The 27,219-nt window shown below is 48.6% G+C and overlaps 1 protein-coding gene, 1 long non-coding RNA gene, 1 other non-coding gene and 1 pseudogene across 3 annotated transcripts; 2 read left to right on the top strand and 2 right to left on the bottom strand.

Annotated features, from left to right (window-relative positions):
* The first annotated feature begins 10,695 nt into the window (after positions 1-10,695).
* Positions 10,696-11,271, top strand: LOC125519160 (probable kinase CHARK). Its single transcript, XM_048684042.1, has one exon. It carries the CDS (start codon positions 10,696-10,698, stop codon positions 11,269-11,271), a length of 576 nt encoding a protein of 191 aa, XP_048539999.1.
* A 7,821-nt stretch (positions 11,272-19,092) lies between these two features.
* On the bottom strand, positions 19,093-21,004 carry LOC125521073. Its single transcript, XR_007289000.1, has 4 exons — positions 20,600-21,004; positions 20,257-20,518; positions 20,091-20,175; positions 19,093-19,357 (listed from the first exon to the last, which is right to left on the bottom strand). It is a non-coding gene; the product is annotated as an uncharacterized LOC125521073 (long non-coding RNA).
* Positions 21,005-21,146: 142 nt separating this feature from the next.
* Positions 21,147-24,433, bottom strand: LOC125521072 (annotated as a pseudogene).
* A 1,488-nt stretch (positions 24,434-25,921) lies between these two features.
* Positions 25,922-25,995, top strand: TRNAD-GUC. Its single transcript has one exon. It is a non-coding gene; the product is annotated as a tRNA-Asp (tRNA).
* Positions 25,996-27,219: the final 1,224 nt, after the last annotated feature.

Genomic DNA, 27,219 nt, shown 5'->3' on the forward strand with positions numbered 1-27,219 from the left:
CACGCAGAACCACCCAGACACGCATAACCTATCATATTTTTATACAAGAGGAGAACCAGTTTTACAGGACTGACAAAGTACAACAACAAATTGATTGGATTGAATGGTAAATGGACACCACACCAGAATACATAGGCTACTCCCAACAGTCTTCATGCAAAGCTTGAAATCAGCGATCAGTTGCCTCACTAACCTTGCCTCGTTTGACTTGCTGAGGAGTGTTAGAAAAATCACGGTCATTCCTTTGCTTCTATTATCAAGCTAACAAATGTGGGATTGGAGGACCGAAGGAAACCCTCGTCTCGCTCCCACGACGCGCCCCGCGCGTGCGGCATGGAAGGCCAGATCCCCGGGCGGCCCTCTAGCTCTCCTCGTCCCAGCACCCTCCTCGCCGCCGCCGGAGGGCATCCGCCGGGCAAAGCCCGTGCGCGATGTTGGCGGCGGCTCGCCTAGGCCTGGTCGGCGGCGGTGGATGGTGTGCCCTTGGTCAACGACTTGTGGCCCCAGGGGACTCCGGCGGTGGCTGTGCCACCACTGTTGCGAGAGCAGTGTGGGGGCCGACCAGCGGCGGCGGATCTCGGGCCCCCGACCCAAATCTGTTCTTCCTCCGAGCGGTGTGGGCTCGAGCGTCGGCTAGCGGCCCTGAGCAATGGTGGACGTGCGCCTAGGTGGCTCCCTTCACCAGCATGGTTGGGGGTGGCCGTAGGTGTTGGTGTGGTGTTGGCCTTGTCCGACAGTCGGCGCGCACGGCGGTGGGATTCTGGTAGGCTGAGCCCTGCTGTGGATCCCGGATGCCAGAGCGGCGGTGCTGGGCAACAGTCCGACCAAACTTTGCCTCGGTACGGCGAGGACGACCGGTTGTGGTCAACATTGGTGGCGAGGAGGCCGGCAACGTCCAATGTCACCTCTCTGCATCATGGGTGGACGAGCATGTCCTTCCTTCCTATAGCGGGGGACTCACCCGCCAATCGGCTCCCTTGTCTTGTCTTTAGTGGTTTGGCTTCTGGTCTTGGGTCGGGTGAAAGCTTCGCATGGCTTGCTGATGCATCAGCGATGACGCATGCGGGTGTCGTATCCCTCTGAGGGGCGCTGCCATGGTCCGGATCATGTCCCTCCTCGAACGCCGGGGAAACCCTTGTTCCGGTTCTCTAGAATAGGCGGCGGTACAGCGTCGTTTCTTCATGAAGGCGCTGCCTTAGCAATTCGAGGAGTCCTTGGAGCTGGAGTTTGGGGCGTCTCGCTCTTGGTGTGGGTTGCCCCTTAGGACATGGGCCCTCAGGGCGCCATGTATGCCATCGCCGACGCATCCTACATGCCTTCTTCTTCAGGTCCGGCTAGGTCCTGCCACCCACTTGCCGACTCCTCTAGACGTTGTGTGGTGGGGGTACGTTGATCTAGTCAGTTCTGTAGCCGTCATTGTGGCTTGGATGTTGCCTGCAACGGTAGTGGCGCGACCTGTTGGCTTTGTGACCTGTCTTCCTTGCCTTCTTGGCTGAAGATTGGGCGAGGCGGGTTCTCTCGTTCTCGATTGTAGCAGGTGTGGTTATAATCCTAGGGAGTAGTGTGGTGTGGTGTGCCATTTGTGTATGGGTCTCTTCACCCTTTATTCTCCTTCTTCTTCTTCTTCAAATACTTGTCATGTGGTTCTTCACCCTTTATTCTATTAATATATGATACACATGCTTATGCGTATTTGAGAATTTTTTTTGTTAAACTAACTACAAAATCGTTTCTTCCCAAGAAAGAAAGAAGCCCTTTCTTCCGAGTAAAATGCATGGTTCATACCTAAACTTGATGGTGATGTCCACAACGGTCCTCAAATTAAGAAATTGCTTCAATATGATCCTAAAACTTGAGAATATTGTCTCAATACGATCCTTGAACTTGGAGACTGATCCTTTCGATACGTAATACAATCCTTGAACTTGGAGACTGATCCTTTGAAATGTCTCGCATGCGTTCTGAAACGTGCCCTACGAATCTTTGTGGGACCCACATGTCAGGGACGCGAGAAAGATGGCCAAATGATAAAACTAGAGGCGTGGCGGTTGAAGGGCCTGAAACTATACATCATTGCAACCCTTTCTCTAGCTAGAGGCGTGGCGGTCATTCAAAAAGCAACAATGACATAGCAGGTCATGGACATCTACAGCGTACTCCTATTCGTGTGCAGCACAACACATTACGCATACACCACAAACAGCACAACTTGACATAGCCTGCACGGCCATCTCGTACGTCGTGGAGTTCGCCGGCGACTTCAACTTGACCGCCTTCTCCGCCACCAAACTTGGCTTGATAAGCGTCTTCGTCGCCGATGCTCGTTCCTGCTGTTCGGAGATGCGACAAGGATTGCCGGAGAGGTCCATCATGCTGACGAGGTGGTTCACCATCGGCACCGAGAGGAGGTTCACCGAGGCCGAGGAGGTCCTTGTCGAGCTCATATCATTATGCACCAACGCCGTATGCTTGTCGACGTCTGATGCCCTCCCTAGCATGCGCCTGGGGTGGACGAAGGACTAAGGGAACATGTGCCGAGCAGCCTGCCATAGTTGTCCTCGTCTACGTATAGTATTGAATTTTTCTTCATCGCGGGAGGGCTTTTGGAGCCTGAAGGTTTTTGGGCGGCCCGGAGTGTTGTAAGGGTGGCAGTGGTCCGGATCGTCTGCAAAGTCCCCTGATTTGTCTCTGTTTTGCGAGAAACGGACGTCCGGACTGATCCGTGGACTGATGATGTACCGTGTAGGATGGCAAAATACGTCTGTGTTGTCCAGGCGATTGCGGCCCGGTGTTGGAGATGCCCTAAATTGCATGTAGATAATTGACTAGTACATCTTAACATGATTCGTCAGCGGAAACTTGTTTGCTGTGTCGATGTACTGAGCTATGTGAACAATAACCAGCAAAATGCAACATTTTTTTATAAAGTGTATATTTTATTTAATCCATAATAACGCATCAAGAGAATACAAACATAATAAATACACCCGGCCTCTACATAACTAGCATGCACACAGCCAACGCTAACACACACACAAAAAAAACCACCCCGTCAAAAAACAAAGTCATAGAAGACCGAAGCTATGCCTAGACGGAGAGAGAAAAAAAAAGAAAAAAAAAGAGCAAAGCAATCAAGACAACGATCGACAATATACAACAACGACCGTGAGGACCAACTACCCTTTGACACAAAAGGATTGCGTGAAAGGTTCTTCAAAAGCAATACTTCCAGAAAGGAAACGACGCGCAAGCGACACCATTGCCGGATCCAACCACTGAAGGCCAGGTCGTGGGTTTTCACCCAGAAGATCAAATCCAAGCAAACTCCAAACAATACCTTCAACAAGGTAATGACGCAACGACGCAGCCATTGCTAGGTATAACTAACTAGGGTCAAACCTCAAAGCTCGAGACTTGGTGCTCGAGAAGCACCACCAAATCGAAGTCATCCTATGTCATCTCCTTCACTTGCCACAATCCTAGTAGTAGCTTACACGCATTGTCCTGGATGGCAAAAAAGGCATAGAATTGAGGAATCTCATTGTTTGTCACGACAAAATCTTTGACGAGAAAGAAAGATCACGAGCATCGCCAAAATCCTGTGTTCAGGACGCTCTGGCATTCTCGGTCCATCCTCAAAAGTGGCAGCTAATGGTTGATCGGCATCAGACGACACCACCATGCACCGTCACTAGCTCCGTCGTCCTTACCTCTGCCAGCAGATCATCCTGAAGGGAGGACACGACCGCCACCGTCCACCGCCCATAGCCCTCTAACTATTGTCATCCAGTCGATGTCGCGTCCATGAGGAAACTAGCTACCCGCGGCGGACATCGCCAAACAACGTGTTGGCTAGATCCATGGCGCACCTGGACTCCCAATAAGAGAGGAGAACACATGAATATGGCCTTGGATGTTGCCTCTCCACCACTGCCATCGTCCCGGAGGCCGCGAGGAGGGTGGCGGCGGAATTTGCCACAGTGCCACCATCATATCCCGCCGCGCTCTGATGCTGAAGAGGCACCGCATGAGCAGCATCGGCCCCTGGCTTGAGAGGGGATTGGATCTTTTGCCCCACTTTATATGAAGTTTAATTATTTGTCCCAACACTGTCTCAGTGGCTAGTGGCCCGGCCCCGCACATCAATCTCGGGCCGGAGGGGGAAGGGGCAAATTATCAAAGTTAGCAATTCCCTATACTCTCCTCTGCTTGATGCATCCGTTGGTGAACGCAAGGTGCAGCCGGTGCATGGCAATCAGCAAGGAAAGAAGAAGGCGCACCGTCGACGTGCTGCCGCTTCAGTGCTCCGTCCAGTGCCCCAAGTCGCCGTCGAACGTTGCCAAACGCCGCCCTATCAGCCACATGAACGGATCCCCGCTGCCGCCGTCAGCCGCGCGGGCAAGCCCGGCGGCGGCGAGGCCCGGAAAAGCGGATCGAGGAAGCCGCCCGTGTCGCGCGAGACCGGGGCTGGTTAGCAAAATGCAACATAAATATCATTCTATCGTGTGCCTCGTTCATGTCATGTCTACAGTTATCAAACATCACCGCATCAACTCATCGGCAGCATAGGTCTCGAGAACCTCCACAGCTGCATAGTGAGCTGCAATCTTGAAACCTACCAAGGGCCCTTGCATGGTGGTGTTCACTTGTGCCCTTAATATAAACTTGAGAACTGCACATTTATGATGGAACTTATCCATATAGATTTGTCTCACAGAAATACATGCACAACTTGAGTCAGGATGGGTCCAAATCAGATTTATGCTGCTAATAAAGCAGTCTGACCTAGAACAAACTTTGAGAAGATGGTGAACTTTTCAAATTTGAAGAAAAATAAAATTTTCAGTGATTTTGGGGCATCTCCAACGCTATGCATCAAACGGACGCCCCCAAGTGTATGCGGACATTCTGCCTAGCGCCGGTCATTCAACACAATATCTCAAAAAGTTCCTCATTTCAAACACTTTAAACATGAAATTCAGAAAAAATTTAACCAAGTTCAATATATTACATGCAGTCCTAGGGACTGCTCCGCTTGGGGCGATGACATGTGGTTCAGCCATGGTGCCTCGTCCGTAGGGAGTGAGGAATATGTTGATCCTATGTGCTCGGAGGCTACTCTTCTGTCGCCACACCATGGAGGCTCCTCCTCATCTTCTGTGGTGAACTCCCTTGTACGTCTGATGCCGAGTCCAGAGGAGCCGCTCGGTTTCAACGCGCCTGGTGTTCTGGTTGAGCCTATGGATGAGGTGTGCAATGTTGTTGCGAAGGTGGCGGCGCAAACTAAAGCGGCACCACTATCTCTGGAGGATTTTCTTAGCAAGGTTACTTGTTCGCTCCCACAACCTCTGCTTGGGACCCCAGTGCCTTCGCATGGGGAGAAGAATGGCGGGCGACGGAGCGGGCGTCTGGATAAGAAGAACAAGGCGTGCAACATCCCGACATCCAAGCGTGCAGAGTATAGAATGTTGGACGCTTTTGATGAGTTGCCGGAGGTCAGCAAAGCAGAGGGGCCAGAGCAAAAGATGCAAGCATACCTGGACATGTACAAAAAACCGCTCTCACCGCAAGTGATCGAGGCGTTGAGCTCTTTGGCGAGAATCGCTGGGAAGTCAAAGTTGGACATGTCAGAATGTTTTCCACATGATAATGTTAGCACATGATTCTTTGAGGCCGAGTCAGAAGAGTCTTTCGGTATGGACAATTTCCCTTCGGCGAGTGGCAGTTATTTTGGTTGCACTTGAGCCTCGCCTAACTGCCTCACTTTAGCTAGATTTCAGTCAGCTGACTTTTAGGTTTGTTGTCAATCAATTTTCTGGTCATTGATTGTGCTTTAAGATTTGTGTAGTTTTTTCTTTTTTCTGTCATGTTTGCTGTTGTACTGGGCTGTTTGGATTAGACTGACCCCCTATTTTGGGCCAGTCAGTTTCCTTCTTGGGCTGGATTTTCATGTGTGCATACTTTTTTTCATGAGTTTGCTTTTATTTTTCTATTTTTCTGTTGAGTTTTGTTTTTTTCTTTACATGTATTTCCGGATGTTGAGTGTGTTTAAATGTATACATGTTCAAATTACATTAGAGTACGGAGACGTCACTCTTATATATTTATTCTATATATTATAAAAAGTGCATTTTTGTGCTAATTGTGTGGAAAATTTTGTTTTTTTAATTTTCTTTATTCTTTAAGGTAATAACAATGCTAATTTTTTGCTAATTAAATACAGTTTTCTATTATTATGTGTATGTATGCATGAAATTACTATACAATATTTGTGTATATTATACTAGACTGCAAAATGTTGCATTATTAACTGTGTATTCACTACATATTATAAAAAGTGCAATTTCACTGCAAAGTTATGTGCAAGTTTCATTGTATTTTCTTTCTTCTTAAGAGTAATACCAATGTCACTAATTTACTCTTTCTTATAAAAAATTATTTGTTTTATTATGTAGTTTTAATTCGTTTCCTGTTTTGAAGGACGATACCACTGCCACTAATTCATTCCTTGTTTAGATCTTTATTTTTATGTAAAATTCACTATTATATGTTTATTCTTACATAACTAAAAAACGTGTAATTTATGTTCAAATTGTATCATTATTATTTTTACTTTCTTTCTTCTTAAAGGGTGGTACCAATGCCACTATACTTGATTTCTTCTTAGAAAGTTTTGTTTTGATTTTTGTTTTTGTAAGTAAGTATACACGGAAGTATGATAACCCATGTATGTAAATTATAATAGAGAGCAAAAATTGCACTATATATGCTTGTTTATTGCATATTACAAAGTGCAATTTCAGGGCATACTTGTGTGCAAGTTATTTTTTAATTTTCTTTCTTCTTAAAGGGTTTCATTTTCCCCTAGAAAACTTCATTATTTTGCTTTTATTTTATTGTTTATATTTTCTTTCTTCTTAAAGGGTTTCATTCTTACACAGAAAAGTTCATTATTTAGTTTTAGTTTTAGTTTCAGTTTTTTTCTTCAAGGGTTTCATTATTCCATAGAAAACATCATTATTTTGTTTTTGTTTTTGTTTTTTATTTTCTTTCTTCTTAAAGGGTTTCATTCTTCCCTAGAAAATTTTATTATTTCATTTTTTATTTTCCTTCTTCTTAAACGGTTTCATTATTTTGTTTTTATAATATTTCATTAGTGACATTTACATTCATTTTATTTATTTTCAAGGGTAATACCAATTCCACTAATTCATCGCTTCTTGGGAAACTTCTATTTTGTGTAAATTCCACAATTATATGCTTATTCATGCATATTATAAAAGGCGCAATTTTTGCGTAAATTGTGTGCAAATTTTTACATTTGTTGTTTTAGATTATCTTTTATTTATAAAGGGTAATAAAAATGTCACTAATTCATTCTTCATTTTTTTGTTTATTTCACTTTCTTTCTTCTTAAAAGGCAGTAGCATTGTCACTTATTCATTCTTTCACATTTCATTATTTTGATTTAGTTTTAGTTTTTTATTTTCTTTCTTCTTCAATGGTAATAGCGCCACTAATTCATTCATGTTCAGAAAACTTCTTCTTTTTGGCAAACTTTTACTATTATATGCTTATTCTTGCAAATTATAAAAAAGTGCAATTTATGTGTAAATGATATGCAAATTTTGTCTTTACCGGACTAGTTTTATATATTTTGTTTTTTTCTGAAGGGTAATACCAATCCCACTCATTCATTTTTTTTGAATTTTTTTGTTGTGGGACAGAAATACTTTGTTTTGCCGCATTTGAACCACGGTCAAAAAAGAAGATTACCTCACGCTCTGACTCCCTCTCTTATTATATTTCTCTGCCATGCATGCATTCTCTCTTTATCATTTTTTTCACATGCAGGCGCACAAGACAGATATCTCTCAGTAGCTCTCTCTCTCTCTCTCAGAGACATGCATGCATGTCAGCACCGTTGTGGCCGGCCTTATTAGGCTTTTTTTTTTCTGCTGCTGCGCATGTTCACACCTACACAAAAAAGTGACTGACCGAATACAATTTTCAGTCGATTGACACCTAGCCGGTCCCTAACTGCCTTGTGTTTGGGTGCTTTGGTGTCTGGCTTTGATGATGTCCCTTGATGCTGCAGTTGTCTTGTCCCTGTCCCCAAGTTCTAGTGCCTTTTTTCTCGTTTTTTTCTTTCTTTTTGGGTTTTCATTCGGTTTTCCCTGATTAGCCAAGAATGTTAGGTTTTCGGGTCCGGTTTTCCTTATAAACTGGACCAACTCTCTTCTTCTCAATGAAATGCAGGAACCCCCTGCCCCTTTCGAGGTGTTCTCGAAAAAAAATATTACATGCAAACTAACGAAATTTAATGAGCCCGTGCGAAATTAAACTAAACTAAACAGTAGACAACAAACTTCGTAGGCATGGCCTCCAAGGCACCTCGGCCCGCCACCGTCCTCTGAGCCTAGATACCAGCTGCGTTGGACGTGGCCCACTCCGGACCACGTTCTTTCTTTCCTCCTTCTTCCTTTCATCATTTTAGTGGGCCGCAAACTAACTCCACCAATCACATGTATGTGTCCAAACAATTTGAGACGTGCGGCTGCATGTGCGGGCAAATAAGATTTCCTATTCGTGCATACCGTTCTGACATGTCCGCAGATATATGAGGGGTGAAATTAGCTCAATCTAATTAGGCCAACTCCAACGCATGACCCCATTTCGTCTGTGTGTGTTTGTTTGTGTCCAAACTAACAAAACAACGGCCCATCGGCATACCCATCTCATTTTTCCCTGTTTTGTGCATGTCTGGACCCATTTCCGGACCATAATTGCTCGTGATTTGGGTCCAAAGTGGACATAAAACAAACGTTTTCTGCACCCCGGTTGTCCGGCAGTTTCCGCTGCACTCCCCGCCTACCACACCTGTGTCATACGCCATACACCCACCCACCTCCCGCCTCTCTCTCAATGGTGTCCGGACCAACAATGACTACTTCATATTGAAGAATAATGGGTCCAAACCAGAGTTGCACAACTGCATTGATAATATTTGCGTATGGCACGACTACAAATTTGTGGGACGAGTACCTCCGTGTGTCCAAAACCATATGTCTCGAAGCCATGGAATCACATTTGTAGAAGTCGTGACAAGCAGTTTAAAATCAAAGCTCCAAAATGCATTGGAAGTATCATTTTCAGAGCATCGATTTTTGTTTTCGCCATGACTTCTATGATTTGTGATTTCATGATAAAACTTTGCAAGCTCCTCAAGCATTCCTTCATCTTTGCCACAAAATAAAAAAATGCTTATTTTGAATGGTTTGTACCTTAAAAAAACTGTTCACATCCGAGAGCATATGAGGACGTTGCACCATCAAAAGCATTAATCGCCGTAATCAAATGCGGGATTGTGGGACACGATGATACACACGGGAAATAATGCTGGTCGTAGTGGGGAGTATCATATAGTAGTATCATGCACATGATATTGGTGTATGATACTACTTCGGTAATGCATGACAATAAATAACGCAACCTAAGATACTAACTTATGGTACTACTTATGCATATGATATGATACTAGTATCATGCATTTTCTTTATGACTGTTAGAAGGAAGTATATATAGGAGTATAATAATCAACTTAAAGTAGAAGACAAGGCATGACCAAATTGTAAACAATTCTAATCTATCCATCCCCGCAGTCACAACGATAGCGATGTAGACGGTGAGACGGTGAAACATATAATTTACATTGTTGTACATCATAATTTGTTCTCCCATTAAAACGCACAGGCACATGTTGAAAATATAATTTACATTGTTGTGCACGATAATTTGTTCTCCCATTAAAACGCACACATGTGCTAGTCTTTTTCTTTAATTAAGTTGAGCAATGATCAATTTTTAGTGACTAAAACTTCTAGCACACAGTTGTACCATGTGTTTAATCCATTCTATCTATATTCTATTCTAACAGGTTGACCATGACCGAGGACCGAGTCTATTAACGCTCGTCCGGCTGTGGTATCCACGAAAAATCCACTCTCGTTTTAGATCTCACACAAGCGAGGAGCTCCTGCCTCCCTGCCCTGTTCCTGCTGTTCTGCTTCTACTTCGGTTCCACTTCATCAATCCATGCCCATTCCGCTGTCTCGCCGTCCTTTGATCTCGACTTCTCCCACCCCACCCCACCGCAATCCCAATCCTCATCTTGCCCGAGCCTGCATCCATCACTGCGAGTGCGAGTGCATACATGATCCATCACAGCACCGGCCGCCGGGTGTCGTACGCCAAGAGAGTGCCGCCATGGGAAAGCCCCACGGGCGAGATGGTAAGCTTCGCCACCAATTTCTCCTTTCAAATTATTCCGGGCCTGCACAGCCACAGCTCGTCGTGTGCCGGCGATGCGATGATGCCCTTCTGTTTCACTCCGACGACGCCCCATGGCCACGGGCAGAACCTCGGCTTCCTCCTGTCCCAAGAATTCCACCACGGAGGCACGGACTGGTGCTGGTATAGGGGCCACCGCCTTGCCTGCTTCAGCCCGGAGACTGAGGATCGCAGCAGCAAGCTCATCGCCATCGACGTGAGGTCTACGGAGGACACGGAGACGACTTGGCCGAGCAACCAAAGTGCAGGTACAAGATCGCGCTGGGGCTGGGCTCCGCGCTGCGGTACCTCCACACGGAGTGCGAGCAGCGCGTCGTGCACGGGGACATCAAGCCTGCAAACGTGATGCTCGACGCGTCGGGCGACGCCAAGCTCGGCGACTTCGGGCTGGCGAGGCTCGTCGACCACGGCGCCGAGCCGCGGACGACGCAGGTGGTGGCGGGCACCGTCGGGTACATCGACCCGGAGCTCGTCAACGGCCGCAGGCCGAGCGCCGAGTCCGACGTGTACAGCTTCGGCGTCGTGCTCCTGGAGATCGCCTGCGGCAGGCGGCCGACGTCGAGGGGGCCGGGTCAGGCCTCGGCGGCGCTGCTGGCGTCGGTGCGGGAGATGTACCGCCGGAACCAGATCCTTGACGCGGCAGACAGGAGGCTGGGCGGCGGGTTCGACAGGCCGCAGATGGAGCGTCTGCTCGTGACGGGGCTTTGGTGCGCGCACCACGATCCGATGCAGCGGCCGTCGGTGACGCAGGCTGTCGATGTGCTACGATCTGAGGACACGAAGCTGCCGGTGCTTGAAGCGGTGCGCGGTTCTGGGGAGGGCGAGATTCACTCCTTGGAGGGACATGCTTATGGTGATCTGCCCGCCGAGGACTCTTCTCGTTTGCATGAAACTGCGTACCCTACTTCTTCCGAGGACTGAGCTTATCTATTCCCGGCAGATATGTGAACATATTGAGCGGTGTATTTTCAGCGCCACGCATGTTGATTTTTTTTCATGGTAATACGTATTTCATTTATATCATAAAGATCATAGTACAAGCCACGTACATACCGACCTGACAAATCTGAAAAGACAGCAGAACGCTAGCCTTTGCACACAGGAATACCAGCCAAGAAGTAAAATTACAAACAAGACTGAAGAATCCTCTGAGCTTGACACCAACGTCCGTCACCTGCCTCTGGCACCACCATAGCAGCCATCAAAAGAGAAAATGACGGATCACCTCCACACCCGAGCTCGACGCGGCTATGCAGCTTTGCGGACCTCCAAGGTGGCTCGCCAATAAAGGCGAAACCATTGCCGTTAAACGAATCAGACCGGGGCAACACCCCGGAAACGCCATCGAACTCCAGATCTGGCACCCCAGCACAACTAAGACGTTGGTGGAGGAAACCATACCTGCCTTCCACGAACCACGAACCCAGATCCACCATCTTCCAGATGCCGTCGATGCAGACCACAATCTGCATCCGCTCCTGGACTACCTCCCAAGCTCCACGCCGACGCTGGAGCAAACGTCGTCGCAACGGCGGAGCCCGAGGACACAGGTCCACCACGAGGATGTCGCCGCCGCCACACCATCCTTGCTTGAACAGTCTGGTTTCCAAATCCACGCCAAAAGTGGATCGCCTCGTTGGGAAAGGATCTGAAGATTTATTAGTCGGCGCCGCCATCGCCACCGCCACCGCCGAAGCCATGACGATGAACAACCCAAAAACCTAAGAAACTAATGCCTAAAACAATCCACACGCGTGGATTCGGCGACTCCCCTCACCGCCGACGACCGAGGTCGTCCACGGAGGGGAGCCGCCGGAGGACGGCGGCGGAGAAAGACGCCCTGGCGGCGGGGGCGTGATCGCCTGTCTTTCTTCTCCTGGAAGAAAGAAAGCGGCACGAGCTCTACGTCCGCCACGCATGTTGATTGATTATAGTAGATACTAGCATACCCGCGCGGGCGGCATGCCGCGCCCCGTCGATACGTTGTGTTTATACATGTTATCTTGGTCTTTGCTGTATACAATGAATTTCACTTTGAAGTTAAATAACTATGTGGCTAAGGGCATCTCCAGCCGTTGGCCCCTCAGGAGGGGCAAAAAATCGCCCCTTGGAGGCGCACCGGCGCTAAACCGTGCACTGGGAGCGTGATGCCCCCCAGTCGCGGCCCCCACGGGTTTTTAAAAAGTTCGAAATCGGCGCAAACACGACGCAAACACGGGCTAGTTCGTTCAAATTTAAACATATTTTACAAAAAAAAGAAAAAACTACCGCGGGCTACCCCCGCCGTCCCCCTCGCCGCCCGCCCACGCGGTTCTACATGCCGAGGAGGTGTAGAACCGCGTGTAGTCACCGCCGCCGCCGTCGTCGTCGTCGTCGCCCCCGCCGACGCCTCCGCCGTCCCTGCTGCATCCCTCCCCCGGTTGGCGCGGCGGGTTGGACGGTCCGGGGGCGTCGTCGTCGTCGTCGTCGCTGTCGAGGACCACGACGCCGTGCTCGTCCTCGCGCCCACGCTTGCGGGCGGCGATCTCCCCCAGGGCCCGGCGCTGCCGGACCATCTCGTCGCGGAGGTAGTCGTCCCGCGCCCACCGCAGGGCGTCCTCGTCGGAGAAGCCGCGCCGGGCTATCTCCTCGTACTCCGCGGGGAGGCCGGGCTCCGGCTTGGGCTCGACGAGGACGAAGCGGCCGGTGGGGGAGGCGTTGTCGCCGATGCGGACGCCGGAGCTGCGGGTGCGCACGCAGACAGGCATGCCCTGGGGCTCCGGCTTGACGGGGCGGAGGTGGAGGCAGGGAGAGCCGCCGGACGAGGAGGAGGACCCCCCGGTCTCCATGCGCCTCGGGGTCCAGAAGCTTCCCCGGCGGCGTGAGAAGGACGGGGGAGCGGGGTACTCGAGGCGCGGCGTGTTGCCGCCCTCGATGTACTCGAGCAAGGCCTCCAACATGCGCCCGGGCACGCCCCACCACCGACGCCGTCCGGTGGCGTTGAGCCTGCCGGAGGGCACGAAGCCGTTGGTGGCCTCGAGCTGCCGGGCGTGACAGCGGCGGAAATAAGGCTCCCAGAGCGGGGAGTCGGGGACGTACCGTGGCCCCTCCCTCGCCTCACGCGGCAGGGACGAGCGGATGCGTGCGATCTCCGCACGCCGCGCCGCGCCGGTGGGTACCGGGGGCACCGGCACGCCGCCGGCGCTGATCCTCCACTCCCCAGGCACCCGCATGTCCGGCGGGACCGGGTACTCGGCCTCGAAAAGGAGGTGAGTCTCGTCCTCGTGAAGATGGCGGCGGCCGAAGCCGTTCGCCGCCGCGCTGTCGCCTGGGAAGCGCTCGGCCATGGGTGTGATGAACTGGAGACGGCGAGAGAGAGGAGAGAGAGGAACGACGACGGCGAGAGAGTGTGAGATCGCCGAGCTCGCTGGGGCGCGTCTTATATAGACCGAGGCGCCGCCCGTACGCGTGCCCGCCGTGTGTACACGTGGCGGGCGAGGGACGCGCGTCATCCGACCTTCACTGCGCCGCCCGTGAGGCATCAATGGCGCAGGCTGACCGGCGCGGCAGCGCGGCAGCTTTGGCATTGATTCGCCGCGGGAAACGAGGCGATGGGACGACGAAGGGCCGAGAAGAGAGCCGTGTCGGCGCCGGGCGCCCCCCAGCGCGTCGGGTTCGGTCTGGGTCCGCCGGCGCTGTTTTCGGCCCAGGCCGGCGAAAATCGGCCTCCTGGGGACGTGACTGGGCCGATTTTTCGGCGCTGGCGCAAAAAAAACGCCTGGAAAGGCCTTCCTGGGGCGCGGCTGGAGATACCCTAAGGTTGTAGGCACAATAAAGGAAGTCATGCTTAGAAGCAACCAAAAATTAGACATTTATATTCATCATGTGTGGTACTCCCTCCGTCCGGAAATACTTGTCTAAGGAATGAATGTATTTAGATGTATTTTAGTTCTAGATACATCCATTTGTATCCAATTTTTACGACAAGTATTTCCGAACGGAAAAAGTACATATTAGGGAACATAAAGCACATACTGATACATTTCTAATAAGATTAAACACAGTACATTCACTTCTGGTCTACAATATTCTGGTGGAGCTCCCTGCCTAATTGGTTCGAAGTGGTAAAGGGCCTTTGTAAATTGTTGTTGAGACATCATGTGAATTTTTTTATGACTACTTTAAATTAAGTGCAGGTATTCCAAGGCAGCTTGGGCAACATCGCCTTGCTGGTGCATTTCGATGATCTTTTTTAGTGCAGACTGAGCAACATCAAGCCAAATTAGACAGCAAAAATAGTACTGCCAACATGCACCTCCTCTTGAGTAAAATTGATAAGCTGAATGCTATGTCCTACCGATGGCAGTGCTAACATAAGCAAATGCTTCATGAAGCAAATATGGCATTTTAATAAGCTTGGTCAGTACTGCATGAAGGCTGACAACTAATATTTTACAATTGTTCCCTCCATTCAAACATAAACATTACTACCAATGACTGAAAATAAAATAGATGGCGGTGTCTCCTTTTCCCCATCCCCTCTCCACTGAGAGGTCAGCCACGATCATAGCTGATTCAAAGTGATGATATACATTTCCCATATGAACATGTTATGCGGAGAAGAAACTGCAGAAATTTCTCAAAAATGAAGGCGAATCCACATATGAATGTTACGCGGAGAAGAAACTGCAGAAATTTCTCAAAAATGAAAGCGAATCCACGTATGCTCTGTATTTATGCAGTGGTTTAGTGGTATGACTCTGCTTGAGAATGTGCATGCTGACGCAAACTATTATTTATGCATGCATCATGCCCAAATAGATCTCATTTTGCTAGCCTAACTAATCCATTCATGTTGCAAAAAGAAAAAAAAAAGGAAGAAAGAAAGTTCAAGAAGATGGATATGTTCACAACTGGATATAACAGGTTCAGCTTAACATAAATAATAAAAAATGGTAAAACCCAAGTAGATAAAATAATCCACTGTTCTGTCTGTTGACATTGGTAACTTGCCATAATATGGAATCACTTCACAGTGCCACTCACCTACATCAAGTATAGTTTATAGCAAGCATGCAAGTATTGGCAGTGTTAGTTACAGAAAAGGATTGGGAGCAACACTATGCACCTTCAGTTTGAGAGCTTGTTCAAAAACCGTCGAAGGGAAGCTCTATTTCAGTACGGCCTCTTGGCCACTGCTCTTGGCCGTAACGTGGTCACCTATGTATGTATTGTTGAGAGGCATGTCCAGCAACATTGCTATGTCATCTGAAATAGAATAATTTACAAAATTATGTAGCAAGGGAGATACCTAATTACCTTTTCCTGATAACACAATCTTAATCAAGGTCAAAGAAAGAGAGAACATCCAATTATTAATCTTGATTGCACTTCATGTCAATTCATGTCTAGATTTACTCCATTGACATTAGACTTTAGAAGTGCAATTGTTAACCAAAGACTGACATTATAGCTTTATCAAGTTACTCATGATGGACACATACAGAGTCAGGCTATAGCGATTAATCAGGCGTGTAACTGAACCGAATTATAGCAAAACGAATTCGCGCGGTGGATCTTGTAGCGAAATTGTTCTCCGGCCTCTCCTTCGTCATGTTGCTCAACGTCTCTGCCAACAAACACATAGGAGAAATACCGCAGCACGGGTAGATCAACACGCTGCCGGGGAGCCAGTACGCCAACGACACTGACCTATGCTACGTATCGGTGCTGCCATGCAGCAAGCCAGCGACCGGCTGCCAAGAGCTAGCATGTCTGGCCTCTTGGACGCTGCTCCTGGCCGTGGTGGTCACCACCGGGCTAGCATTTGCTGCGTCGATCTGGGCGGATGCAGGGTGGAAGGCACGGATACTGAGCAACCTGCAGGACAACACCGACAAGGCAACGCACGGATACTTGATTACTGAGCGTCCGAGGCGACGCAGCCTACGGCGCCGGTTCCGGCGAGTGACAAGAACAGCATGGCCACGGCGGCTGATCGCGGGCACGGCTGGGCGGCGTGCTTTCCCGCGCCCGAGATGGTTGCGTACAGGCGGGCGCTACATGACGCGACTCCGGCGTCATGGAAACGACCAAGAGCCCTGGAATGGCGAGGCGGCGCATGAGCATGGGCACATATATAGTACCTCTGGCTCTGGTCGCCTCACGAACGACGAGGCTTGCAGTGTCACAGTTCCCTCCGTCCGCACTCAGGATCCACCCATCATCGAAGTGGGGGGCCATGGGGGGCGGTCGCAGCCAGCATGAAGGGGCCATAGGAGTCAAGGGCCATGGTGCTGACGCTTTTTTGTTACCGAAGCGTGAGGCGGAGGACGACACCCGACGGCCGTGCTGCAGGTCTTCGAAGCGTCCGCGGCGAAGATGACGCGCCACAACCTCTCGTCCGCACCGCCATGTCCCTGCACCCAGTCCTTCTGCTTCTACCGGCAGAAACCGAAGGGCCGGAGGTCATCAGGTTGTGTTCATGTGCTGCAAGCCTTCCGAAGATTGTCGACGCCGGTGGTGTCCGGCAACAACGGCCCGCTGGAACTCACGTGCCCACACACCATTGTCGCGTTCATGACCGCCGCCATAGTCTACAATTCTGCATGCACCTCCCTCCAGGCACCTTCCTGTGGGCGGCGCTGCCGCCGACGGCACGGACGTCGCCGGGGTTGCCGACCATGATCTTCCGGAGATCGTCGACCACCGTGAAGACCATGTCGGAGGTAGCGGCGATGGAGGCCGCCGTGTCCGCTAGGCACACTCCAGCGGCGATCAGGGCCTCTGCCCTAGCCGGCGTGCGCACATATGCCATCACCGTGTACCCGACGGCCTCGCTAGCTGAGACTCCGCGACACCTCTGATCGGTGAAGCAGGGATTGAAAGGGCCAAACAAGCTTCAGGTTAGGTGACGTGCTGTGTTAGGAATTATTTGAGTCGGTTCAGTATACGTACGAGGTTAGGTCGTATTAGGAAAGGTTTGTAAACCGGCGTTGTACCGGATCGCGTCGTGTTGGACCTGTGCCGTGTTGGACGTGATTTGTATCCCTATATAATGCAATGAAAAGGACCATGAAAAGCAGCTCGTATTGCTGCACCAAATTATCTTCTTTCTTGTTCGTAAGTTTAGGGTTTGCTTAGCTTGAAATTGAGTTCTTCAGATCAGATTTTTGCCCTGTGATCCATCATAGAGGAAAGAGGGTCAAGGTGAAGACGGCTAACTCGAGGTCGATCGCAGCAGCCGCGAGCTTGAAGCGCAGACGGGTTGGATGGGCTACCGCCACTCCACGGCGGACTGAGGAATGGCGATGCTGGGAGTTAACGGCAGGGCAGATTTTATAGGTTCACTAGTAGACTGCCCGTGCGTTGCCACGGGCTCTTGAAATATTTTGCAAGAGTTACAGGTTAACTTTTTAAGGTCTCGCCCCGCCGTAGATCCAGACCCCCGCCATTGATTCCACCCCGCCTAGGCCGTTGCCTGCCACCACGCTGCACCATCGTGTTCGCCTCCGCTCCGCTCCGGCCACCCTGACCCCGCCCGCCTCCTCTCCGGCCGCCTCCGCCTCCGGTCCATCCTACGCCCCGCGCCGCATGTCGCCGCCCCGCTCGGCCCCCGCCCGCTCCCCGAAGACGCCGAAGGGAAAGTCTGGTTTCTTCGGCATGAGGGCGAACCCTTCCGGGAACTTCGGACTGGAGTTCTCCGACGCCGGGCAGCGTTGGTGGCTCAGCACGTATCCCACCGCCGATGAGGCCGCTCGTGCCTACGACGTGGCGGTGTGGCGTGCCGGACGACCGAAGACAGGCCTAAACTTCCCGGAGGTCGAGTCCCAGGCGATGGCGGTGTGACTTGTGCTGCAGGGCATCCGGATGAAGGAGACGCCGGCTAAGAAGGCGAAGAAGAGACCGGCAGTTGTTGTCGCTCCCGGCGAGAGTGACGAGGTGGCAATGGCTTGGTTTGCGCGATTTGCAATTTTCTGCAAAGCCATCTCTAATGAAATGCTATTTGCTATATTTTTAAATAGGAAAATTATTCCGATCAGCCAGCCATAACTCAGCGGACCAATCTCTATTTGCTATAATTTTTAAATAGAAAAATTATTCCGATCAGCCAGCCATAACTCAACAAACCAATCCAAACCCATATTTTCTAAAGTAAATAAATTATTTCCCTTGATAGATCAAGATGCCAAAGTGTCGTTTGCCCGACTGCTATGTTCCTACACACGCAGAGCAAATTATTTTTCAAATCAAGGAATTAAGAAAAGGAATAATATCACGATGTTCGTGGCACTTGCCAGGTCTGCCATGCTACCATGGCATCGTCTTTTTAGTCTCTACCCACATGCCGAGTTGAGAAATAATATACCCACTGCTAATACACTCACGTACATAATGGCCCTTGGCTGATTGATTTGGCTGGCTGTTAACACAAGAACACAACACACAAAATCAGTCAATGGCCACACGTATGCATTGTTTACTTTATTCCAATTGTGATGCAATCGTGACACCTACTCGCCCGTCACGGTAATTTCCTACTCGCCGCTGGTGCCAACCGCTCGACCTCACCACCGCCGCTCACCACTCAGTCTCCACCGGCTGCCCATTGACTCTTGCACCACCCGCTCGCTTGCTCGGCCCAATGTTGTTGATTGGAATGTGGGACTAAAGGTAATCCATGGACAGGTTTTAGTTCTGCTTGGCATCAATCTTTGGTACTTGTTAATCCATCTAAGGCTCAAAAAAATCGACTCTCAGACAGAAAAGTGATCTAACTCTATTGATGAGCACAACAGTACATACCATCCCATCATGATGTTGCCATCGCTCACACTTGATGATTACATCTTGTTATTTCTAACATGTACACCATCGGGCGATTGCTTTATTAGAAATATATTTACACAATATGATCAGAGCAACATCAAGGAGTCGGATGCTGGTGCACAAATTCTCCTCAAATTCCACATGCAACCCTTGTAGAGAAGAACGGCATATTTTTCTTAGGTGATTTTTGACCGAGCTCCTATAGAAAAATTCAAAGAAATCATGAGGAGCATGGAGCCAAGCAAACTAATCAGAGTAAATCATGAGAGGAGAAGCCTCTCAACCTACCACAGGGAATCGAGTCAACATTAATTCGTGTAAGAATTAAACCATAATGTAGATCAACAACCCAATAGTTGATAAAATAACCCTGACACAACCCATTAATACAATATATGGTCACAGGAAGTAGATTGAGATTATGCAGATATCATGATCTACGAACCATATCTACGAATATTGATTGCAAAGTCACAAACAGAACCTCCTCACATCACAAAACAAATGTTTCATCAACAGAAACTCTAGCGAATGCCAATTGGATAAGTAAGATAAAGACATCGAAAAAAAGAAAAGATAATTCATTCTATTTTCTTACTTGACATCATAGAGAATGCAAGTCAAAGATATTGCGATACATCTTACCCTTCTATAAATTGACTGCAAGGCACAATCCCCAGCAAAATATACAGAATGAATTGCTCCTATGGTCCAAGTATTGCATAAATAGTTATATATAGACTATTCGACAGTGAGCATAAACATGGCATGCACTACCAAAATCCCTTTGCTATGGAGCTTAGTCTGCATGTCTATTCGTCTTTCCGTAAATCAGTTGTGGCCAAGATGTGCTGACAGCTCACCAGCCTCTTCCCGTTTACCAATAAAATCAAAGCAGCTCAAAGCAAAAAAAAGAACATAGATATATCTACCTGATGTAATTGCTTGTAACTCCAGAGTGTTGGTAGAGTCGAGAAGAGAACACCCAGCCAATGTTACAGCAAATCGATCTGCAGTCTTTTTTAGGGACGGCACCATCATTAGAGGTCCCAATTTTAAATCAATCTGCAAGAGATGGAGATGCGACTGGAAGCTTACGGATTTGATGCATCAGAACAGCCATGGCCCATGGGCAGAGGAGAAGTGCCGGCAGCTGGGGATCTGACGTGTCACAGACAACATGGGTAGAGGAGAGGCGGCGGCAGATCAAGCCTTGGGCGTGGCAGGCGGAAGCACACTCACCCCTACTGCACCCTTCTTACTTCCCCGTCCTTCTTCTCCTACCTCTCCTCCCTGGATCCTCCTCTGTCTCTCTTTTGTACAAGAAAAATCGAAGCCCCGCCATGACCTTGAGCTCCCCCTGCCAACCATAGAAATTAGATATTTCCTAATTGTTTGCATAACAAAAAACATACTGGCTCCAAGAGAATGAAAGACTAACCTATTGATGAGCACAACAGTACATACCATCCCATCATGATGTTGCCATCTATCACACTTGATGATTACATCTTGTTATTTCTAACATGTACACCATCGGGCGATTGCTTTATTACAAATATATTTACACAATATGATCAGAGCAACATCAAGGAGTCGGATGCTGGTGCACAGATTCTCCTCAAATTCCACAAGTTGTAATTGAAGAGAAAACTGAAAGAAAGCTATTAGTAATACCAATTTGACCAGACACACCACACCACTAATGATAAAATAAAAATTTAGAAGTTCCTAAAGAGACCTTATATATAAGAAGTGCAAGATACTGATGAAACTACCAAAGCCACCAGATCTTAGTACAGATTAGTTAAGTAGACACTACTATTTTGTAAGGATGAACTATATTATGGATTTTATTGGAACAAGAAAATATCCTATAATAGCATATTATACAAAGGCACATAAAACAATAAAGAGAAGTAAAAGTGGTAGCGATGAACTTATAATAATAATAATAATAATAATAATAATAATAATAATAGTAATAATAATAATAAATGGATAGCACATGACTCTTTTTATACGACTCATCAGCAGAAGCAGTGAGCCACGATGGAGTTTTCTTGGGCTCAGGCTTTCTGCACACTGCCATATAGACCAAGTCAAACATGGGTGGGCGGCCAAGAATGTTGGGTTATAGTTTTACAGATAAAGAGAGGAGAAATCACTTTGGCCTATGAGCACATCATAAGAGAAGGCAACATCACACACACATAAGTACTTGTAACTGAATTTAAGGAGGGCACAATATGTTGACATAGGTGTGCCTACCAAAAAGAAATGTCTAAATGAAAAAAATCAATTGTTTAGTAATATAATACTACAATGATGGTGCAAACTAAAGTCTAAATCATCAATGGCAAATCCACGGCACACAAAAATTCTTCTCCATAATCGATTTGCTCTCTTCGTCCAAATGCCCAAACTCATAACATAGCAGAATAGCCTGAATGGAATAAACCATATCTGAACCATCATATGCAATACATGAACCATGTATTGAACTTAATTGATGTTTTACTACCGAACATAGCAGATTAGTCTCTATGTGCATGTATTACTAATTTACAGCTGAGCAGCCACTCTAATGTAATGAACTTAAGAACTGTTTGTTCCTCTTAAGCAACCCTGCAGTTTTCATGAAAACTTTGGCTGTAGTGGTCCTAAAATCACAGATACATGTACCTCTACATCCACTTGGAGCTTCTTTGCAGCTTCCTCTCTATGTTGCCGGACCAATCTGTAGATAAAAAGAATAAGGTAAATAATTGTTGTTTTGTTTGCCAATAATCAAACAATTATGATATAGTAAGAAAAAAGTTAGTGGAGGTATAGGAAGGACAAGTAGTTCTACTACACACAGATGATTAGGGGTCAGAGGGAATTCAAGATGAACCAAGACAAACTTCAAAATTCAGTCCTACAGTTGAACATCAAATTCAAAGCAAACGGGGAAGAATCAATGGGTTAGGGGTAAGGATGCAAGTGTGTGTGTTTGCGTGTGTGTGGGTGGGGGGAGGGGGAGGGGGAGCCCACTAAGCCGCTGCGCTGTCCTGTGAAGAAAACCCGCAAAACGGCGTCGGGCCAACCACATCATGTCAAGCGGTCTCAAATAGTCCGACCGCTTTGTCGAGCAGACGTCGCACCGTCTCACGTATCCTGCGAAAGGGAGAAAACTCTCCTGAGAATTTCTGTCCTTCTCGACGCGATAGAGGTGCACGACTGTATTGTATAACAGGCTCATCCCACACAGCGTGCGCTCCTCAATTTGTGCCCCAGCGACAACATCAGGCATGCCATGGAGCTCATGATGACCCAGTTGTACAGTTAAACATCAAATTCAAAGCAAACAAATTCAAAGCAAACAGGGAAGAATCAATGGGTCAGGAGTAAGGATGCAAGTGTGTGTGTTTGCGTGTGTGTGGGTGGGGGAGGGGGGGACAGCCCACTAAGCCGCTGCGCCGTCCCGTGAAGAAAACCCGCAAAACGGCGCCGGGCCAACCACATCATGTCAAGCGGTCTCAAATAGTCCGACCGCTTTGTCCAGTAGACGTCGCACCGTCTCGCGTATCCTGTGAAAGGGAGAAAACTCTCCTGAGAATTCCTGTCCTTCTCGACGCGATAGAGGTGCACGACTGTATTGTATAACAGGCTCATCCCACACAGTGTGCGCTCCTCAATTTGTGCCCCAGCAACAACACCAGGCATGCCACGGAGCTGATGATGACCCAGTTGTACAGTTAAACATCAAATTCAAAGCAAACAAATTCAAAGCAAACAGGGAAGAATCAATGGGTCAGGAGTAAGGATGCAAGTGTGTGTGTTTGCGTGTGTGTGGGTGGGGGAGGGGGGGACAGCCCACTAAGCCGCTGCGCCGTCCCGTGAAGAAAACCCGCAAAACGGCGCCGGGCCAACCACATCATGTCAAGCGGTCTCAAATAGTCCGACCGCTTTGTCGAGCAGACGTCGCACCGTCTCACGTATCCTGCGAAAGGGAGAAAACTCTCCTGAGAATTTCTGTCCTTCTCGACGCGATAGAGGTGCACGACTGTATTGTATAACAGGCTCATCCCACACAGTGTGCGCTCCTCAATTTGTGCCCCAGCAACAACACCAGGCATGCCACGGAGCTGATGATGACCCAGTTGGTCCGGCTGTGCGCATCAGCTGAGGGCGGGTGGTTGTGGTGGCGCACCCGGTGGCAAAGAGTGTGATGCGGCAATGAGTGTGCAGCGTGTCCACGGCGGGCGGCGAGGCGGCGCTGCTGGAGTAGGTGCTGGAGATTGTTCATGTGCGTGCAATAGGGAACCTGATCAGGACCTGAATAATATGGCAAAGGATACACTCTCGCCGGTGTGTGTGGTGCAAGTCAGCTTGTACCAATGCCTACCTGCTCTGTATTTAGCCATCCGTCACAGTTGCATAGCGCATCTTGTGTAGGTTAGCTATACTCCGTAGGACGACGAACACCCGCGTTAGCCAGTGCGGGCTGGTCGCTGCTCGCTCCACTTGCATCCAGAGTCAGGGGTAGGGATTGAAGGGAGAAACAGTTGGGAGAAAGCCACCGCCGCTGGCACCATCAGGAGGACGCGCAATCTCCGGGTGCGCACCACCATCAGGAAAAACGGGCCTCTACTCAGACCGGAGAGGGCAGGACCGCCGCGTGCAACTACTGGGAGGATGAACGAATCAATGTGGCAGCCATCGGTGACCGGCTCGTGGGGCGAACAAAGGACGGCATATCTACGTTGTGTGGGCTGCTACCACTCGTTGGCGGCGGAGAAGATCTACAGGGGCGAGGGGAGCGGGCCATCAAGTGGGGGCGAATCGAGATCTGAAGGGAGGGGTACTCACTGACATGGCCAGTGTCGCAAGATCGCCAAGACGGGGGCTGCCGAGTTCGATTGGCCGGAGTCTCGGGCTTGGGCTTTGGCGATGCCTTGGCGCGCCTCGGACGGACCCAGCTCATTCGAGACCGGTGCCCGGATCCGTCTGGTTGGTGCTTGCGCACGACGACCCTGACAGGATGATGACCAGAAACCGCCGCCACCACCACCATTCGTCGTGCGTATGACTGCCTGCTGCTGCCGCCGCCGCCACCGCTCCGACCTTGCAGGGCATGAAAACCCTTACGGGCAGTGCCTGCGCGGACGAAAATAAACCAACGAGAGAGACGGTGGTGGGATATGACGCGAAAAAAAACCGACGAAAATAAATCGAACGAAAATAAACCGGACGAAAATAAACCTGGAAGCGAGACTACCAACTGCTTCATTAGAAGTAGAGATATGGCGGTGAAGCTGTGGTTCAACCGTGCACGATATTTGCCTTCGAGACAGACGTGGGTAGATGGGGAGAAAAGTGCTAAAATATTTACAGCATCATACAACGTGGCAGCGCCAGGTATAACCAACAACACATGGAAGGGAAAAAAGCTGCACCTGCCCACACTAATCCGCGATGGCCGAGACAATTCTGGACATGCAAATGCAACCAATAGGCAGGCGCTGCATACACAAACTGCCAAAAATGCTAGTCAGCAAGATCCATTTGATCTATGTAGTCAAATCGGATACATGCACTCAAGCACAAACTCACAATACAACAAAAAGAATGTCTCAATCCCATGTAAAATCATTGGGCACACCCAAGATCCTACCCAGCCAGATCCCTCACTAAATAAGGTGTCGCCTCCCCACTGGCCCGATTTTTACTGGTAGGAAAAAGTCAAGAAAACAAGGAAAAGGAAACCTGGCCAGGTTTAGTATATGTACTAGCTTATCACCGCGCGGCGGCACACCGCGCCCGTCGTTACTGTACGGTTATATGGATTATGTTTCTTCTTTGTAATAAGTGTTGTTATTTTAGGATGCCAGATGATCGCATGAAAACTATGGATGTAGGGAAAAAATGGGAGGATGACACATCTCTAGTAGGGATAATTTATTTTGCCGAACGTGGCGCGGGTCATTGCCAGATTAGATGGCCTGGTGTAGCCTCCCATTGGATTAGCTCCTATGATGAAGTAGTTAAGAGAAACAAATAGTCGGAATTATATATACATGGTATGTAGTTAATAATTTTTTCTTCTTTCATGCATTTTTTTTGCATAAGCAAAGTATTTTTATTTAACATGCGCCTAAAACAAAAACAAAAACAAACTAATGTGACCAAGTACATTCAGCCCATGAAAGGGAACGCCCGTCGCCAAGTTGGCGACATGTATGGATCATGCAAGGAGGGAAGAGTATGGATCATCGACCATAGCTTAGTCACGGGCGCGCATCACTGGTGTGACCACGTGCATAGTCTGTGCAGGAAGGACGTGCGTGGTCAAGGTGACCACGTATATGGATCATGCGATGAACGACCCATGCACGCAGCTACGCGGAATTAAAGTAATGGAAAAGGCTCCTTCACGTGTAAAGTAACATATTATTAGGCAGGATAAAATATCACAACATGACTAAGATAGTTTATCATGCAGATTTTATTCTCATCTAAATGAGTGTCAGTCACACCCTTTATCATATGGTCCTTCAAATTCAGTGGTGCTCATCATGAACTGCAGAGTGACCAGGATGCTTGTTCAAAATATCTTTTGAAATCAATTAAAATACTATAAATTAAAATGTGAGTAGGATCACTTAGCCATGCTTCATAATTGGAAAAACAGGCGCCATGAAAGTACATGCCACTCAACCAAAGAAAGATAATGGAAAGTTGCCCGAAATGAGCACTAAAGGTATGCCATACACCCCGGGGGATTGTAGTTCAATTGGTCAGAGCACCGCCCTGTCAAGGCGGAAGCTGCGGGTTCGAGCCCCGTCAGTCCCGAACTAGGGTTCAATGAATGAAGAAATTGATATTTCCTTTTTCCATGAAAAAAAGGGGCAGGGAGCAAGATCAAATACCCACAGGGCACCCTTACTTCACTTTTTTATTTTGCATCTCTCATTAAAGAGGGAGGGAAGGCATATAGGAATTCTTTTTCACTACTCGTTGTTGAGACAATTGAAAATTGTGTTTACTTGTTCTGGAATCCTTTATCTTTGATTTGTGAAATCCTTGGGTTTAGACATTACTTCGGGAATTCCTATTTTTTTCTTTCAAAAGAGTAGCAACATACTATAAATTAAATCAATTAACCATGCATTGCTGAAATAACCATTCCCCAAAGTCTTTCACTCTAATATTTTTCATTCTTCTCCGTTGTTGTATGCATCCATCACCAACTATCCAAAATAATGTATCACCACACACACAAAAGAACACCTAATGCTGATGCTACTGCTACCGCCTCCTACTTCTAACTAAGATCTACCTAGCGCTAACGATCAATTAAATATAGTGATCCATGGAAACCAGGGGAGACAGTGGATGCTTGGTCGCAGAGAAGAGAGCAATATGCATCTCAATACGTCCACTCGTGCGGGAGATTGACCTTGCAGGCCACGGCGAGTGGCCTGGAATGCGCAGCGGTGGTATTGACATAGTGCTCGCATTCCTGGCTTGCCTGCATCGCGTTGCTCCGTTGGACCAGTGCGTCTGTGAGACAAAAGGAATTCGAAATATGGCTATTCATAACCACAAAGAAAGGTATCATTGACATTGCTAGTGTGTAATGAGAAGGAATTAATTACCATAATCAAGAAGGAAGGCCCCGGGATAGCAAGGACTGAAGGACGGGCACCGAGGTCCTCGACATTGAGATTTAGAGCCTGCACGACGGAATCATGGAGGAGCCTGAGGTCAAGCAGAACCACGGATTTTAACTAAAATTACTTTCGAGGGCAGGCAAAAGAAATGGGGGCCGACAAGGGGACTGGTTTCTTCTTGGGCCAGCTCGGCGCACAGGGTAAACACGTCGGTGCCGGTGCACTCGCGCTGGGCTCCAGGAAGGGTGATGAACACGACGCGCTTCCCGGCCGCAGATGGAGCATGGTGCGACGACTTCTGCAGTGGCGGCCAGGCCGAGGGGTTCAGCCTGAGCGGTGGCCCGACATCGGTGGAGCCATGGCCCTGCACGCGCGTGATCCTCCTCCCACACTTCCTCGTTGC

Source organism: Triticum urartu, chromosome 7, assembly GCF_003073215.2.
Source record: "Triticum urartu cultivar G1812 chromosome 7, Tu2.1, whole genome shotgun sequence".
NCBI lineage: Eukaryota > Viridiplantae > Streptophyta > Magnoliopsida > Poales > Poaceae > Triticum > Triticum urartu.